Source organism: Lepisma saccharinum, chromosome 1 (assembly GCF_977018435.1).
Source record: "Lepisma saccharinum chromosome 1, izLepSacc3.1, whole genome shotgun sequence".
Lineage (NCBI taxonomy): Eukaryota > Metazoa > Arthropoda > Insecta > Zygentoma > Lepismatidae > Lepisma > Lepisma saccharinum.
This window is the reverse complement of record NC_139229.1, coordinates 52275891-52294487: the sequence shown is the minus strand read 5'-3', so window position 1 is coordinate 52294487 and position 18597 is coordinate 52275891. Positions and strand designations below refer to the sequence as shown.

At 36.9% G+C, this 18597-nt stretch overlaps 1 protein-coding gene across 2 annotated transcripts in view; it reads left to right on the top strand.

Annotated features, from left to right (window-relative positions):
• The first annotated feature begins 212 nt into the window (after positions 1 to 212).
• MED20 (Mediator complex subunit 20) overlaps positions 213 to 18597 on the top strand; it is a 536245-nt gene continuing 517860 nt past the window's right edge. For both annotated transcript variants that reach the window (XM_083131729.1, XM_083131721.1), the window contains exons 1-2: positions 213 to 349; positions 6592 to 6734. In XM_083131729.1, coding sequence (XP_082987855.1) covers positions 336 to 349; positions 6592 to 6734 — 157 coding nt within the window. In that variant the 5' untranslated portion in view covers positions 213 to 335. The remainder of the gene's footprint in view (positions 350 to 6591; positions 6735 to 18597) is intronic.

Below are 18597 nucleotides of genomic sequence, written 5' to 3'. Positions count from 1 at the left end.
GATATAACTTAGAGTAAAATACGTAACCGATCGTTGCCACAAAATTAATTTTTGCGAGTTAGTGAATTATACACGCCGCCAATTACAGGTATCCTTCCCTCGGTGATAGAGTTGCGAGCTGAGCCTAAAGATGTCAGCAGCAGGCGCCGCTAGAAAAGCGGGTTAGCAGACGGTTCTGCGTTTCCGTAATGGCCGCCAGAGAGAAGCACCGACAAAGGACGCGCCTGCAGCTTCTGGAAAACGAAAGAAAAGCACGAGGCGTGTGGGAGTAAATTCAGTGTGCGCGTTTGGGTTTTGTGTGTGGGTTGTGTCCAACCTCTCATTGATTTGCGAAAATGGGAGTGACAGTGTAAGTGTTTGTTACCTGAAGCATTAATCCGCAATTTATTGCCTTTTACATAAATTCTCGAGGCCGTCGAAACTAGTGAACCATATCCGACTTCGTGTGTGTTTACAGGCTAATTGCACGAAATTTGAAAAGTCAGAGTGACAATACGTGCTGTCAAAATTTGAAATCCGGATAATTTGAATTGCAGATATATTTAAATGTAAAATATTTGCGTCCTTCGATGAAACGCTGTTAGTGAGCTACCCATGTAAATGTAAACGAAACCGGTATATTGACAACTGATTGATATAACTAATGTGACATGAGAACAGTAACTTGTTGCTGGCAATTCACATTATTCTCGATCCGATTATGTTAATACAATGAGAACAGAACACCTGAATTTGTGTGCATGTGTCTAGAAAGTAATACACAATTACTTTTTATTTCTGTAAAATAAGCGACGTAAAATGTATTTCAAGGAATCCTAAGAAGAGTGCATCCAATGTAATATCCGAATATATACTGGTTGTAGCACCTTTTTTTGTGTGCCATGTATAATGCATGGATCAATTGGCTACTCTATTTTGATGTTATTCAACGATTGTAATTCCAAGGGTGAGATCAGTGGCCAAGAAATATTATTTCATTATTCATTCTTATAGTTACAACACGCTGTCTATATTGTTTTTGTATCCTCTAAAAGAAATGGAAACATTGCTTCCAGTACACTTGGATGCAATTCACAACTCATTTGCTTTCAACTTTTCTTCCTTTAGACAACTATTATTGGGATGAAGAGTGGGTGTGTTTGTATGGTGCAGTGGTAGCATCGTCGCCTTGTAATCAAGGGGTCCATGGTTCGATACTCTGTGGAGGTACAAGTGGTTTGAATCCCACTTTAAACTGTAGGTCCAGTCCCGATTAGCCTTACTGTGCACAAAGTGGACTTAAAACACCAAATTAATGTATGGACATGAGGCACAAACAGGTCACATTTTAAACAAAACAGTTTATGTAGTGAAGACATGTTTATGTTGATATACATGCTTTACCCTGGATTATGAAAGTATGCAAGGAAGACACTTTTTAAAAATATACTACATTATTTTTCTTTTCAGGAATTTAGTGAAAACTTTCAGCCAAGACTGACCACATCTTCAAGGCCAGTCAAATCGAAATGTGACGAGCAGTGTGACACCTCTAGCATGAATAAAAGTGTCCTTTCCAACAATCCATATCTCATCACTGGCACTTGGTTTCAAAAATTAGTTTGTTTAAACCCAAATTTTAGTTGTTATTATATATTAGTTCACTTATCCACATTGCAGCATTACTACATATTTCATAGTTCCCTTCATAAAAGTGACCAAGAATTCAACAAGCATGATTCCCAGGGTACATGATGGTTATATTCTCATCTTCATTCTTTTCAAAGTTCTTACAACGTTTGTAAGTTGATTGTAATTTATATGATTGGAGTAGGGTGGCCAACTCTCCCTTATTTATGGGATCTTCCATATTAGAGCAATTTTTTTTTGGAACCTTCCCGCTCCTGTGTTGACTTTCTATTTCTCCCGTATTTTCCATTAACAATCAAGATCACGAAATTTCAACTCATTCAGAGTTCGGCGAACCACACAAAACTTCGTTGACTGCAAGATCTTGCATGTTCAACCTGTGATGTCATATCTTGCAGTAGTTGATTGATGCTTAGTTCTACAGCAGTAGTGGACTAAGAAACATGCAAATTTGTAAATTTTTATTCTATATTTTGATCTGTGTATTATATAAAATGTAAGTTAATTATTTTCTTTGATATTAACCATTGCATAAACATTTACTGGAGTGATGCTGTGCTGCTAAATAGTGCAAAATTTGTCTTGACAAAATCTCCCTTAAATTCAATGCTAAGAGTAGGTCACCCTAGAATGGATTATATCTATCTTATTTTTAGTATTATTTTCCTGTAGTTTACGGTTATTACAAGCATAAGAAAACAGTTTTTCGTTGTGACGTTTCAGGAGAACACACGCTCCCTTCATCAGACAACAGAAAACATCAAGAGACTTTGTGAAAACAATGATGACTTTGAATTACCTGATGATATTTGGGATTCATAATTTTAAATAAAAAAATAATGTGATCAAAATTTTTTTATCTGAAATAAAAATAAAACAGACTGCTTCTTTTCACATTTAAGTTGCTATATTACAACAATGTAACATTGACAACATCCATTATATAAAGGATTCTTTTTGTTTAAAAAATTGCTAACCATTGTTATAACTGTATCTTTAGTCAAAATGAAAATAAATATCTGATGAAGGAAGCGTGTGTTCTCCTGAAACGTCACAACGAAAAACTGTTTTCTTGTGCTTGTAATAACCGTAAACTACAGGAAAATAATTCTACAATGCAAGCAATGCGTACATACAAGAAAAAATATTATTTTTAGTAGTTGTATATTTTGCCATTCTTTTTTTTGGCAATGATATTTTTTGTTTTCTTTCGGAAAGTTTGACAAAAAAAAGGGTGAGGTTTTGACCCTCACTAACCCCTCCCATGGACAAGACTGATTTGTATAACACAAATCAGTACATTAAATAACACAAAAAAATAAATTGTGTCACTGTAGGTGTAATACCGATTAGCCTACCTTCTTTGTTGGTTGGTACTGTTGAAAATTACTTACTTTGTCCTGTGTAATTATTTTATTACTAAAATATACATTTCATACTTTTATACAATCTCAATTGTTTGTTTAAATAAAGTTTTAATGGTAATAATTGATGGTCTGGCATTTTAGACCATTAACTGTATGCATTTTAAAAAGCTGGTCTCTGACACTATGCACGACGAGCAATGTAATTTTTCTCACACGACCTAGGAAGGGTTGACTGATCCAATTTCTGTAGCAGGTACTGAAACATCTGCCCAATAATCTGTACCTTTCACCTAGTGACTAATTTATCCCCCCTCCCCTTCCCTTTCTTCCTGTAAAAGAAAAACATACACTGCCTTTCATAACAGTAGCATCTCTACTTTACTTCTAACTGGAAGAAATATATCATCAGTGAGCCAGCCTCCATGATGGGGGGGCTTAGTACAGCCTGCTACGGTATCAGGGGTCCCAAGTTCAAACTCATCCTGGGCATGGATGTTTTTCAGTGCCCCTTCATCAAATCCTCATCTGTGTGATTAGCCAAAAATGGCAGAAATGCAAACTAAAATAAACTCAATCAATCTGTTGTCGGTGACTCTTATCACATTTCCATTTGCCAGACCCTGTGGTCGAGTGGTTAGCTCATCGTGCTGTGACACAAAGGGTCCTGGGTTCGAATCCCGCTTGGGCTTGGTTGTTTGTGAATGTCCATTCATCAATTTCATCCCCATCTTCGCAAATTAGCCAAGAGGCACAAAACACAAAGTAAAATAAACTCAATCACATTTCCATTTGATTTTTTGTAATTTTTAAGATTAACATATGTTGGTTGGAAAATGTTATGCAATTTATTTGACATTGGTTTATAAATAATTTTTCCAGTCTTTTTTCTTTCTTTCTTTTTTTAAATTTAGAATTTACAACTCGAGATGAATGAGCAACACAAGAATGATTGGAGAAGTAAAATCACACAGTCAAAAATTCCAGTGCTTGTTTGAATAATGGAAATGGAAAGCTGGATGGAAAATCTTTGTGCCTCATAGGAAGCGAACTCATTGTGCAAAGTTTTCTGTCCTTAGTTTTCAATTAAGCTCTAGCTTAATAATATGCTTATGAGTGTTATTTAAACAGATATTCATTGTCTAGAACACTTCAATTTTTTTCCAGCACTTGGATGCATTTTGACAGTATATTAATAATGCATACATTATGCAAAAGCATGGCTTTTCTCCTTGGCATTTATACATCATTTACTGCAGAAAAAAAAACACAAACATGTTGAATATTTTCATTAGGTTCAACTTCTGACTGTTGCATGCTTTTGTAAAGAAAATAGGCCAGTTAGGTTTGCTGTTCTTATCATTTTCACATTTCCAATGGATTAGCCTAGTTCAGTGTGCTTACCTTAATAATTTGGCATTTTCTTTTCTTTGCATTTGTAGCAATTGTTTTAACATGAGAACAGCTGCAATTTATGAGTGTGATAACTTGGTGCAGCCTACATTTTGAAAAATTGATAATTCTAATTTTCAATCTCACATATGCCAGAATTAAAGTTTCAAAACTTTGAAGATTATTTAATACTGAACTTCTGCCTTACAAATGCTTTCCTTGTCCTGTTGTATACTTTGCAAAAATCATCCAGCACCATTCATTGTAAGTATGTGGAATATACAGGGTGTCTGTTAAGTCAATACCTATTTTTAAGTTGGTAACATATATTGTAGAAACCATTGTATAGTGGTAAGTATCACAGGAAATGAAAGCTAATTCAGTACCATTTATGTTGCACGTAACTGAGCATGCCACCAGCTCTTAGCACAGAAGAGCAAGCAAGAATTACTGCAAGGTACACGGCATGGAAATTGGTAGAGCATTATCTTATTTCCATCCGACCATGATTTCTGCAAATTCCATGCTGTGGTCACAGGCCTCGGGAAAGATTTGCTGGACGTAATGAGGCTTCCAGTCTCAATGGTATAGCATGTTAGCCTGGCCTGATGGATGGACTTTTTAGAGCTTCTTTCAAACATTTCCTACACGTGTTCAACATTCTCTTCTGTGCATGTTATTGATGGTCCACCAGTACGTTGTGCATCCAACACAGAACCTGTTCTCATCAATGTACTGCTGACATTTTTTGATGATTTTGGGATTCAGCTTTGCATTTCAATCATTCTAAGCTCTCCACCAACGCTGGACTTGAACTACCGATTGCCATATCTCGTACTTTGCAGCAATTCTTGCTCGCTCTTCTGTGCTAAGCGTTGATGGCATGTTCAGTTACCTGAAACATAAATGATACAGAATTAGTTTTCATTCCCTGTGATAGTTACCATCATACAATGCTTCCTACATTATGTATTAACAACTTAATAATAGGTATTGACTTATCAGACATCCTGTATTTTCCGCATGTGGTAGGGAGGAGGGGGTTGCTAGTACATATAAGGGTAAAATAAAGAAACTGCATGGTTACTGGCAAACAAGAAATACCTGGTGTATTGGAGCAATATTTTTCTATTTTCATGTCCCCCCCCCCTTGTAAATAATATTTTTTTGTAATAATTATTCTGTGCAAAATTTATTTTTACAGGGTACTTCATAATTTGCACCGAGATTTCCAGACTCAATAAATAATAACCAAGACAGACACAGCACAAAGAAGCATTTCATTACATGCAGAAAATGACCTAGTTTTTGTAACGTTATAGCTGCTTGATATATCTTTCCTGGCATATTTTGGTCAGTGGTAGCGACTGCGATCCTGATTCTTTGTTGAACTTCTGGATGTGACAAAGGAGGTCTGTACATTAGATTCCTGATGTAATGCCAAAGGTGAAATCAGGTGAGCTTGGTGGCCAGGAGAGAAGAGTCTAGTCATTTCAGTCTCGTGCAAGGGACTACCTGCTTGTTTGGCAGCACGCAGGTAACCAGTCCACAAGAATTTCCTTTACCGCTTGTAAGTTGTTTTGTCCACAGGTGCCTCTGGTACATTGCATCAAAATTTCATTGTACTATCAGTGTTGATTCAGTTATGGCTAATTCAACACACAGAATGCTTTTTTTTTCACCTGCACATACCATATTTATGACACACCTTGCTGCACCTCACTGTGCTTGTTTTCTACAAAAACTTGGAAAGTTTCCACATCTAATGACATGCTTTCTTCTGCTGTGTCCACTTTGTTTTTTTAATTGTGAGTTGATCTGTATTATTGTACTAATTCTTCAGCATGTCCAGTTCTTTCACCCCTCCCACCAATTTCCACAACAACACTGCCTAAATTTTTACACAGAGGTCCAATTTATGGTCATTTTGGCTCTAAAGTTGCACTTCAACACCCTTCCCCCAGATGGACGATTCTGGATAAACCCATGTGCATGTCAGGTAATTTTAATCATTTGTCTCATGTGTGTATAACATGTATGAGGTACTGCCGCATTAAGAGAAAATTCCATAACTGCAACATTTGAGAGCATATGAGTAGCTTTTGGCTTTACGTTGAAGTGCTTATATCATTTCTTTCATTGTATTTAAGATGATCATTATTTTTTTAACATTAAATTTATTATTAATATTTTTTGTATTCTCCAGGCTGCAGCAGTTTCCGATGGCAGAAAACCGAACCGGACCACAGACAATAGATTTCTTAACAAAACGTGTTGCAGCTTTAGGAGCCGTTCAAAGTGGAACATTTCTTGTGGATTGTGAAACGTACACTTCGGTCCCTAATCTTGGTAAGTACATTTGCTAAATTACTTCCAGGGCACACACCACTGTTGTTTCGTTTATTTTAGTAAAATTATCTGATATCTGTCACTAACGCATTGCAGTCTGGATTTCAACAAGATACAAAATCAATGAAAACTTGGAAATAGACCTATTATGACATTATGAATCAAGAATTTATAACTATATTTTGATCTTGTGGTTGGAATTAAAACAATAATTAAACTTCAATCTTGTTTTGCTCATTTTATGTTACATTTAATTGTATTTTTCTGAATCAAATGTGATGTTTAAATTAAACAGTATTTTAAATTGTAGTAGGGCAATGCAATAATGACTTTGTACTTCGTGTTATAATTCGATAGCCATATTTGTTTTAACCCGGGATCGGTTGCGCTCGCTGTAAGTCACGTCGTGGGTGAGCGCAACGCTCACCTTTGCTTTTCAGACATATTTCACCATATTTTAATTTTTAAACATTTATTTTTTGTACTTGTAATGATCTCTTTATTATAATCTTTCTTATTCATTACGTTTTTGTATGAAAATGTTTATTTGAACAGCATAGTATACATCGTCAAAGCCTACAAGTCTCGCCGTTAACAAAAAGTACATGTTCCTCTGAGGTAGTTCCATCTGATCTCCAGAAATCTGATAAGATATAAAATCGCTGCGACACTTTTCCAATTTTCGATTTACTAGAAACAGGATAGACCTGTCGACTAAATAATGCACAAATGTAAATTAAAAGATATATAACGTAGTCGGTTGCGTGTGAGCACTGCGCTCACTCTGACAACAGTATTTCAACAACAATGGTCTGTCTAATAATGCCGTTTACGTCATCTCATAAAAATGTGATCAGGTTGCTCGTGTAACTCGAAAAATCAGATAGAGAGCACCACAGGCCCATATTTTAAATACTGTTAAAATGGCACGGCTGATCGTGGGTTAAACTCGCATCTATTTTTGTGTTATTTACATAATTCTTGATTTTTAATGATGGGATCATACTATATTTTCTTATACCTAACCGAGGAACCAGCAAGACTTTCCTCAATCAGTGATGCCATTCCCTGCAAAATGGTACTAAACCAAGCACAGTTTGTTCTTTCTTGGCACTTATCACCCTGCTTTTGGCATAATGGTAAAATCTAACAATCTGCAAAAGCTGTTCCTGGAAGAGGAAAAATTAAAGGAATTTCTACTTCACCAGCGGACATGTTTCATATGAAAGGGAGGATCTGACCCAACGGCAAGCTTTTTTACAACCACACCATGATCCATCCTCTTTCTTTCCTTCATCCTGCCTGATTTAGTACGTCAGGAGATTTTGTGGTAGGGAATCGGTAGAAAGTGGGGGTAAACAATTTTTTCAAACCTTTTTAGTTCTATGTTGAACTCATTTCATTTGTTGCACCATTGTAAACAATTTTGTGGGAAAATTTACACTATTACATAACTCAATAATAACTTACGTAAGTTCAAAACTCTAGAAAAGTATATGCACAATTACAGTTATGCGGAAAAAAAAGTTAGTAATAAATCCTAGCACAATTTAGAAGCATTTAGCATAATTCCGGAGTTTAAGCAGCACTTTTTATTATCGTCAATCCACATGATGACAGGGAGGGGGAAGAAAATCTAAATGTTATTTTCGTTGGTTTTTATAGAATAAATATTTCATAGTTCAAAGTGGGGAGCCATACCTTGAGCATGGGCCTGCAGCTAACATTCTAAGTGCAACGGATAGTACAAGCAATACATGTGAATGTAATTGAATGTATTTTTCAGACCTTCCTCTGTTTACCAGAACTTCTTCCTATAATCCAAAAAAGCCATGGGTCGCCACTGCTCCTTTACACAGGAATGAACTTAATACTCTGATAACTATATGCATCTGCTATTAAAAGAGAGATGTTAATTTTGTGTAATAAGTATAGCTTTTAAATAAAATTTTAGGTTTTTATTCACCATTGTATAATCCTCTTTTCATCAGAAATATGCCAAGTTTTTGTACCGAAATCTTGATCTTTTATTCACCATAATTATTGCTACATATATGGAAAACTGGTCTGTTAAAACTGAGAGTCCAGTCTTATGAATTTGTCTGAATATATGTTATTTGACCAAGGCCACACACCTACCTTGGGCTTCACTAGAGGGAGGGCATGAAATGATTAAAATATCTGAAACAAATCTTAATCATGCAAGTTAAAGAATATATTAGTATTGTACACCTTAGGAAAAAAGAATGCTTTTCTCAAAGTACTTCCATATTAACAACTTGATTTGCTAATTGATTTCTTTCTGCCTTCCTGGTGGTGCAGTGGTAACGTCATTGCAAGGGATCCTGGGTTCAGTAGAGGCACACAGTAGATCAGATCCCACTTCCAACTGTAGGTCCAGTCCTGATTATCCTATCTGTGCACAAAGTGGACTTAAGAGCCCGTATCACCGCTGGTGACAATACCTAAAAAATAGGTTCTTGCGTCGACCTTCTGTGCTCGAACAGTCAAGTGTGTGGCATTTAAATTTTACTGAGTTAAAGATCAAATATGAAGTTAGTTATGTCGCGCAGCCTTTTTTTAAATATATTATTTATTACGTAGTTTTCCTGATCTCAATTTCGTAAAATTGCTCGCCAATTGTATGTACGAGGGGGGGCTGGAAAGTTCATGAAATCAGCCAGAAGAAAAAAAAATTGAAACTAATCGTTGTAGCCATTAGAAAGAGCATATATTGTAAACCTCTTATCCTGAATATGATCCTTTTGGCATTGTTATTTTTTTTGTTTTACGTTCAGTAAGAAGAGAGGGCGGAGATCTAAGGAAATTTGAGAAGAATGAGTTTCGCAGTGTCATCAAATTTTTCGTGTTGCAATACAAATCCCCCATGGATATCCATAAAACTTTGCATGAGACTTTGGGGGAACATGCCCCAGGATATACAACAGTAGCCAAATGGGTGAAACGTTTTAAGACTGGACATGGTAAAACTGAAGATGAACCCCGCTCTGGCAGGCCTGCAAGTGCAATGACCACGGAAAACATTGACAAAGTGCACAACATGTTCATGGAGGATAGGTGCATATCCACCAAAACCATTGCTGCGTATCTGGGGATATCGCGTGAGCGTGTGGGTGTCGTAATATCAGAGTATCTGGACATGCGGAAGCTCAGTGCGAAATGGATCCCAAAATCTCTGAATGCTGACCAGAAGAGAAAACAGGTGCAGATGTCACGGGAGATCGTGCGCAAATTTCAACACCCTGATGATTTGTTACGCTTCCTGGTGACTGAAGATGAAACATGGATTCACCATTATGACCCACAGACTAAACAGCAATCCATGGAGTGGCGCCACAGTAGGTCTCCTCGACCGAAAAATTCCGAAGCCAAAGGTCAGCGGGGAAGGTTCTGGCATCAGTATTTTGGGATAAGGACTGTGTCAACCTCATAAAATATCTTAAACAGGGTGAAAACATCAATGCAGCTGTTTATTCCCAATATTTGATTGAATTGAAGGTGGCTCTGAAGGAAAAATGTTGGGGGAAAGTGAGCCGTGGTGTGGAATTTCTCCAGGACAATGCGCCCTCGCACAAGGCCCATTAAACCATGCAATTGCTGGCGGATCTGGGCTTTACCTGTGTACCCCATCCACTCTATTCCCCTGATCAGGCCCTATCCGACTATCACCTCTTTCCAAACCTCAAAAAACATCTCAAGGGCACACATTTTCAGTCCGAAGAGGCACTGGTTGAGGAGGTGAGGGCTGATTTGCATGGCACGACAAAACCTTCTATTTGAAAGGGTTACAAATGTTGAAACATCGTTGTGAAATGTGTATTGAGCTTCGGAGGGAATACGTTGAATAATGTATTAAAATGGTTGTTCCAGCTGTATTTCTTCTGGGTGATTTCATGAACTTTCCAGCCCCCCCCCCCCCCCTCGTAATAACTTAAATCAACATTTTAAAGTGCAAGAAAGCTTCAACTGTTCTTCTACAGCAAAGAAATGAAACTGATCTTACATAATTTTCTTTAGAATGTCTGTAGTTTGTCGACGTACAGAGCAATGTATGCAAATTTTAACTTCGACTTTTCTAAGCTGGTCGCGCTAGCCGTTTCCCACTCTGTACCGTTCGCGCTCAACCCCCCCCCCCTCCCTTCACACTCCTCCATGGCCCTTTTTTCATTCACAATCGGCCGGTCTTCCAAGAAAACCGCATGCTGAGAGCTAGGAAAAGAAAAAAGGATGCAGGGAAAGGTTTTGGGGGAGAATCAATGGTTTGGGCATGCTTGTAAACAGTTCTTCACTACGCTATATCCTAATACTAAATCACGATGGGGTTGTAGTGCAATGACAACAGTGAAGAATGGGGGATTTTCCCAGTATATTGTTCACAAATGGGAAGGGCTGGTTGCACAGACTCAAGTACACCTTTACAAAAGGTTTGCCTGCAAAAGAAAAATTGTGCCAAATTATAACTTTTTTTTTGTGAAAACACGAAAGTCCATTACCAAGGGATTTTTTTTAGGGGGAAGGTGACTTTACTCAAAGTTTTTAGGTAAATATTGTGTAAATTCTATCTGGTGGTGGATTATCAACCAGCCACGCAAATGAATGACTTTTTAGCTGTCGATCATAAATAAGTTCAATGAACGTTCATTGTCAGTTTGAGATATTTCTGAGGGTCAATGGTAAAAAATACTTGATGATCTGTTATGGAAATAGTGCTATTTTTAAACATTTTGAACGTCCGTTCAACTTAATTTCGAATTTGGCTCCTTTCATGATTTGTAAGTAGGGGGATAAAATATATTTACTTAATACTTTACTGCGTTATTTTATCACCAATTACATATATATATATATATATATTACAGTCAGACCCAAAGAAGTCACAACATAAGATAGTTCTGTGTCATCATATACAAAAATACTTTTAGGCATAGGTCTTATGTAAAATAAAATACATTAATTATATGTTGTTTTTTCTTTTCCAAAGACATTATTTAGTTGAATAATATGACAGACTTACTATTGATAATGACCATACAAAACACACCATAGAAATTTCATTCACTTTCAACTTTCTGGGGCCGGTCACCGTGGGGGAGTGGTTAGCACATTGCGCTACGATGCCAGGGGTCCCGGGTTCGAATTCCGGCTTGGCCGCGGATGTTTGTAAGTGTCCATTCATCAATTTCATCATATCATCACTTATTTCCTTCTTCGCAAATTGGCCAAAAGTGGCACAAAAAGCGAAGTAAAATATGGATATACGACAAATAACACTATTTCTGTATAAGGAATTTTAGGCATGCTCAGATCCTCCGATTATGGGGAGCAAGGGCCTTGATAAGAGTTCAGCTGACGAAATAAAGCCTTCATTCCATCTCACTGTTTTTATTACATTGGTGGGAACAAAACAGGGTCGTTTGTGTCCCGACGCACCTAAAATCACTTTATTAGATGAATTTCAACTTCAGTGGCACCATTGTTCTCTGCTGGCGCTTTATTTTCCATCTCTGCCGTTCAAAGACTATTGTACGTATAAACGTGGTTTAGTACCGCAAATTCAAAAGAACTACACATAATTTATTCATGTGCAATATATGGGCAATTTATTCTGCAGACACATACAGATAATACAACTAAAGAATGAAATATGTGGAGGTGTTAATAAGAAATTTGCTAGTGAGAGAGTCCAATTACATAGGAAGTAATACACTACCCTTTCCTTACGTAGTTACTTGGAACTTTCGTAGGTTTGAAAATAGTATTTACTTTTATTTCTATAAAAGCATAATGTTGTTTAAGAACTGTTATTAGATTCTTCTGCACTAAATTTCTAAGTGAGGCTATTAAGGGGCAATTTCTCCCTTCCCCCCCATTTACTCACCGTATGCAAAGAGTGTGAATACTTTTTTGCTGAAATGGGAAAATGAACCACAGCAAGAAACTAATAAAATACGGCAGCTGCAGATCTGCATGGATCAACAACAGACATTGATTATTTAATACGTACTAAGTAATTGTTAAATCACAAGTCTCCAAACTTGCCAAAAAAAATTTACAGATACTCTGCTGCCTGTCTGGTAGGTGGATGTGTTCAGAGTCTGTGGGATTGCTGTTTGGTTGTTGGAGGGTCAAACGATGATAATACGATGCCTACGAAGTTAAATGATAACAATTGTTATCCTATGTAAATCATGTCACTTATTTTGGAACGAGTGTTAAAAATTAATTTTTATAAGTTGGAGGATGTTACCAATTGTATTGTGAAGGTAACACTGAGAGAACAAACATATTTTCAGTGCAAATTCACCTACACTAGGAGACAAAAGCATTGACTATCAATATCATTGACATAAATCAATGGATACAGTTGCAGCTCTCGCACTGGGCAGATTTGATTAGTAGTGAAAATAACTACCAATAGTTTTATATATGTTTCACATCTGATTCTTCTCCATGGAATAGAAATTGGCCACTCGGCATAAATTATTTTCCAACGTCATAAATAATAATTTATTAACATGAAGACCTAGGCTTACAAGGAATAAAACTGCCCAAGCTTGCTGATTTTTGCACTAAATTGCAATGTTTAGTTGCACAAAGGCTAATCGGGACAAAACCTACAGCCTATAGTGGAATCCGAGCCACTTAATTAAATGTCCCTAACCGTGGATCGAACTAGTGACCCGTCAATTACAAAGCATCATTATTACCGCTAACCGAGGCGGGAAGGTTCACTTATAATCTTTCTAATTATTAACATTTAAGAGTTAGTTAGTTTCTTTAGTCTTTTAATTCCTTAATGTCGTATTTTTGCCTCTCGGATGTTTCAAGAACGATGTAACTATGAAAGGATTGAGAAAACATCGCTGACAATTATGTTCATTGCAAATACTCGAATGAGAAACTACAATCAGAAAAGCTGCCCCCCGTGGCGGAGTGATTCAGTTCTTTTTCACATGCATGCTCGGATCCGGAGAGATAGTTCGCAACTATGAATAAGAGGAGTGTACAATTAACAGAATCAAGCATATCTCGAAACTAGTAAGCTGCGTGAAAACTGACATACGTGTATTTCAGGATAACTATGATAGATATGAACAAGAAACTGTATTAGCCTTATCTGCGGATGTTTGAAAAGTCCTGTAGTAAATTCACAAATTCGTCGTTCCGGTTCAATATGAGTAATATGCATTGGCTGTAAATAGTTTTAATTGTATCAAAAATGCTAAAAGTACACATTTTACTAACTACACGACTTTCCCAATGATTCCAAATGGCTAACTTGGATTGATATTCATGTGCATTAGCACTGGCCTCCATGATGAAGTGGTTAGCACATCCGGGAGTTCGAATCCAGGCATGGATGCTCTTTGTGAGTGTCCGTTCATCAGTTTCATCATACAATTCATCCTCAGGCGGAGCACAAAGCATGACGCCTTAGGTTGTAAGACACGTTTTTATTACGTTAAGAAAAGAAAGAACATCAAAATCATCTCGCTTAGGATAATCCACCAACTGCAGAAAACACAAAAGAATGCCTTCCGCCTGTTCTGCACATGTGTCGCAACAGGGTGAATAGCTATGCACTACTACAAAACATCGTCATTATTTCCCTAGTTTACAGCACCATACAGGAGAGATATCCTGCTACTCGATGTTATAAACTATTCCATATATGTTGGTCAGAGGTGTGCGCACGGGCAGGTGGGGGGGGGGGGGGATTGCTCCCTAATCAAGGACGTTCGCAGATTTTTCCACAAAGGGACAAGAAAGGTATTTTTTTCATGGGGCATATTACCCCGATACTAGTGCTGTCCCTCAAAAAACACCACTTGAATTTGAAATTATCGCATTCCTGCGTCCCCATTACATAATAATTAATGTAAATTACTATGACTGAAATCTAATTATACTTGTGAAATATATACTTTTAGGTTGACCTTCGTTTTCAAGGTATGGTCATCCTTGCCCCCCTTCCAGACGTTCCATGCCCCTATATTATTATACTTTCACCTAGAAATTTAGTGGAGAGCAATATTGTCGCTGTTATTAAACAATATTATACTCTAAAAGGAAATGGCGCAACCACAATGGGACAGGGGGGCATTGCTTATGCCTTTTTCCAACCTTGGACGGAAATCATTGAATTAAAAGAAAGCAAGACTAGCAGAATCTACTAGTAGCAGGACAAAAGGATACTCAAGACGGAATTAGTTTTCACGTCCATCTTGCATTATTTCTTCCAGACGGTCAGGATCACTTGCAGGGGGTTACAGAGGGACAATTGTCCCCTCGACTTTAAATTGTATACAAATAAAAATACATTTCGTAAAATTTTCTTTCTCGCTTCGCCCGGGGTACCTGCTTTTCTTGCAGTCTTGTCAACTTCCAAGCCGTAGCTAGGAAGTAGCGGGAGTTGGCCCTGGGCGCCGAACAATCTGATTGAGAAAAATTGTAAAAAAGAATGCCATGCCGTCCCATGAATTTTTTTGCGCCCTATTAAATCAATACTGTTTTCAACTTTCAAAAATTTGGATCGAAAAATTTTCTTGCTCGCTTCGCTAGCAGTTTCTTTTCTCCAATACATTGTAAATTACCAGAAAAAAAGTAAGAACGAATAAGTAATTCAGACAGTTGCTGCTATAACAGTTTGGTTTGGAGGAAAACGAGCGCTCACATTTCAGAGACAATCTATATAATTTTTGCTGTTGGTTTGTTAAGGGGCGGATGAATAGATTACGTAATGTATTTAAATAATATGTTAATACCTAGGTATATATATATATAATATACACACTCGCGCGCGCGAACACACACACATATATATATATCACATCAATGCAAAAAACTAAAACAGTGAGATAAAATGAGGTTTTTCTTTGCCGATCTGACTTGATTTTCAAGGTTTTTGCCCCCCCCCCCTCCTTATCAGAGGGTCTGCGCACGCCTATGATGTTGGTACCTTCTTCTAATAATAAAAACAAGTTAAAATAACAGTAATATTAAATTAATAATATTAAAATGTTAATTAATGTTGTTATCACATGAATGGGAAAAGATGGCATAAGAATAGGAATATAACAGCACGTATTCATTATCTAGCTCATGAATAGTTAAGATCGCTTCAATTTGTATAAAAACAACTGACCTGGCAAGGTGATTGTGAAACAGATAAGGAATTGAATATTTATTGAATAACGAAAAAGGATGTTAGATCCATTTGACGAAAAGTAAAGCTCTTAATTTAATATTTAAGCATATTACTTAGGTAGTGGTGTGTAATAATCTTCTTTGATACAGTCATCCAAAGTTGTATGACCCCAATGTAATCCTTCCCTTACAATAAGTTTGACGGAAATACACCTCTCGATTAAACGACAGATGCTAAACAAAACAAGCATATTTACATAATTTAATTTTAGTACTTCGTAAGTCTCTCGCGAAAAATTCGGACTCCCTGGGCACCCCGCCTCCCCTAAATAGTCCTTGGCTCTATTACATGTAAGTTGTATTGCGATGTTCTTCTATGTGTGTTTTTCTTCTTTCAGACACTCAGAAAAAGTGTTGTCCTGTCACAGAAACCCTCTCGGCTCGGAGTTATAAACGTGCGGGCTCAAAAGAAAGGTATTTTATGGTCAGAGCCTGACCTTCCAGGCAGGTTGGGAGGGGGGGGGGGGGTGAGTAGCGGACAGGGAACCTTGTCTTCTGTTTCTTTCGACAAAGCAACCCTCCCACCAGTAAAGTCTCAAACGGTCTACCATGCAATGGATTTGCGTTCGAAGGGGGAAATGGAATCAATATTGGTAAGACTAGGAAGAAAATTTGACATCTGTCCGGTGCTTTTTTCGAGTGACGCTGATACGGGCTCTTAAAACAAAGATACAAAGTATTTTTTTCTGTTGAGAATAAACGTTTTTGTAATGTTCATGACACACCTTGGCAAAAAGTATCCATTGAAGGCTAAGGCGACCCGCTCTTTCCCCAGTGTATTTAAATAACAATCATGTTCATGAAATTTATTATAAATTATATATATTCTTGGCAAATAAATTCCGGTATAAGATGTGTTCAGTGACCTTTACGTAAAGTGCAAGGTCTTAGCACAAGATGATAAACAAATCCGTAGTTCTGCAATTACACATAGGTTAGGACTAAGACACATCAAAGTTCTTAGATTTTTATTCTATATTGTGACCTGTGTATTGCATACACTGGTAAGTTATTATTTTGTTTAATATTATCCATTCTATGAGCAGTTGCTGAAGTCATGCAATGCTGCTACAAATGCGCAAAGTTTGTCGTGACTATGTCTCCCTTAAATTCATGGCCGAATGATGGGCTGCAATTTTCCCCAACATTACAGTGGAAAAGTAACATTTGAGAAAATATTTGGCGAGAGTTACACAAAATTCGTAAAGGAAAATTCTCTTCATTTGAAATTTTGTATACGTATATATAAAGTACAAAGTAATTTTACATGGAGGTGAAATTTTGTTCCATGTCACTCGCATGCCACTTCTCTATGATTGGCACAATTTTTTTTCTCATGATGCACTATTGCACCTGCACAACAAAACAGTTGACGGAATAAAATTCCATTCACCTTTGGATTGCAGCATGTATTTTATTAGTGTTTGTTATATTTAATACTTGTTTGGTGAACCATTTCTAAATTCACACATTTTTCTTTGAAGGAGAGTGAATGTATAACTGGCACTGAAGCTAGTGTACATTCTGCTTCTTTGTGTGAATATGTCTGTTCAAGAAATGCACACTCTTCATAGTAACATCTTCATGTTACAAATGTATTCAGGAGTCCATGAAACATATTCACTCATTGAATTTTATGTGTTTGTATTTAATTGTAACATGAGTTCTGTGCAGAATTATTTATTTATAATTGAGAAAGTTACTCTTTAGCATCCATAAACGTTACAATTTATTGTTCCTCTTTATGTCAAGAACATTCCAGTTTCCTCCACGTCCATCTCAGTATTCATTCTATATTTGCTCTAATCTCTTACCATTAGGTTTCCCAACAAAAACCCTGTAAACTCTTCTTCCCTATCTCATGTGTGACACTCAATATGCCTATCAAATCTTCGGAACTTTATTTTCTAATGTTACTTAGAAAATTAAGTCACGAAGATTTAGATGTTACAGTACAACCTCGTTAATTCGGACTCTGTTAAGCCTGACTTCGCTTAATCCAGACAGGCTGAAAAAAAAACAAAAAAAAAAAAAAACAACAGAATGCAAGGTTTTAAATGTGGCTAGAAGTCAACAAGAGAACTTCCCAAAGAAAAGGCAGTCAACCACTGATGAAATTCTGTTTCCTGCAGACTTTGTACTGTATTGTGTAGTGTATTTAGGCCTATGCCCTTTAAATACACCATAATAAACGTGTTTTGTTGCTATAAACGGAGTTTTAATACACTTTCTACTGTTCTTTTAGGTTATTTCAGTTAATGCGGACTTTCGTTAAACCGGTCAACTTATCCCCCCCCCCATTAGACCGGATTAACGAGGTTTTACTGTATTTCGACGTAAATACAGATTATGCAGTTTAGATTTGTGTAATCTTCTCCACTTACCACTTATTTCCTCGTTTCTTTTAGATCCAAATATTTATTTCTAAGGCATGTATTTTCAAAAGCTCTACAATTTGTAATACACTTAACATCATGTGAGGTGTTCAGGCGTAACTCAATTGTTCATGGAAATTAAGTTGGATTTATAACTTAGAACTGTGAAGTATCAACATTTCAGTGCTAGACGTAAGAATCTCTTTAACTTTCAAATTCTTGCCCATAGAGGCACCACTATGTTTGTGCTCCAACAGCTA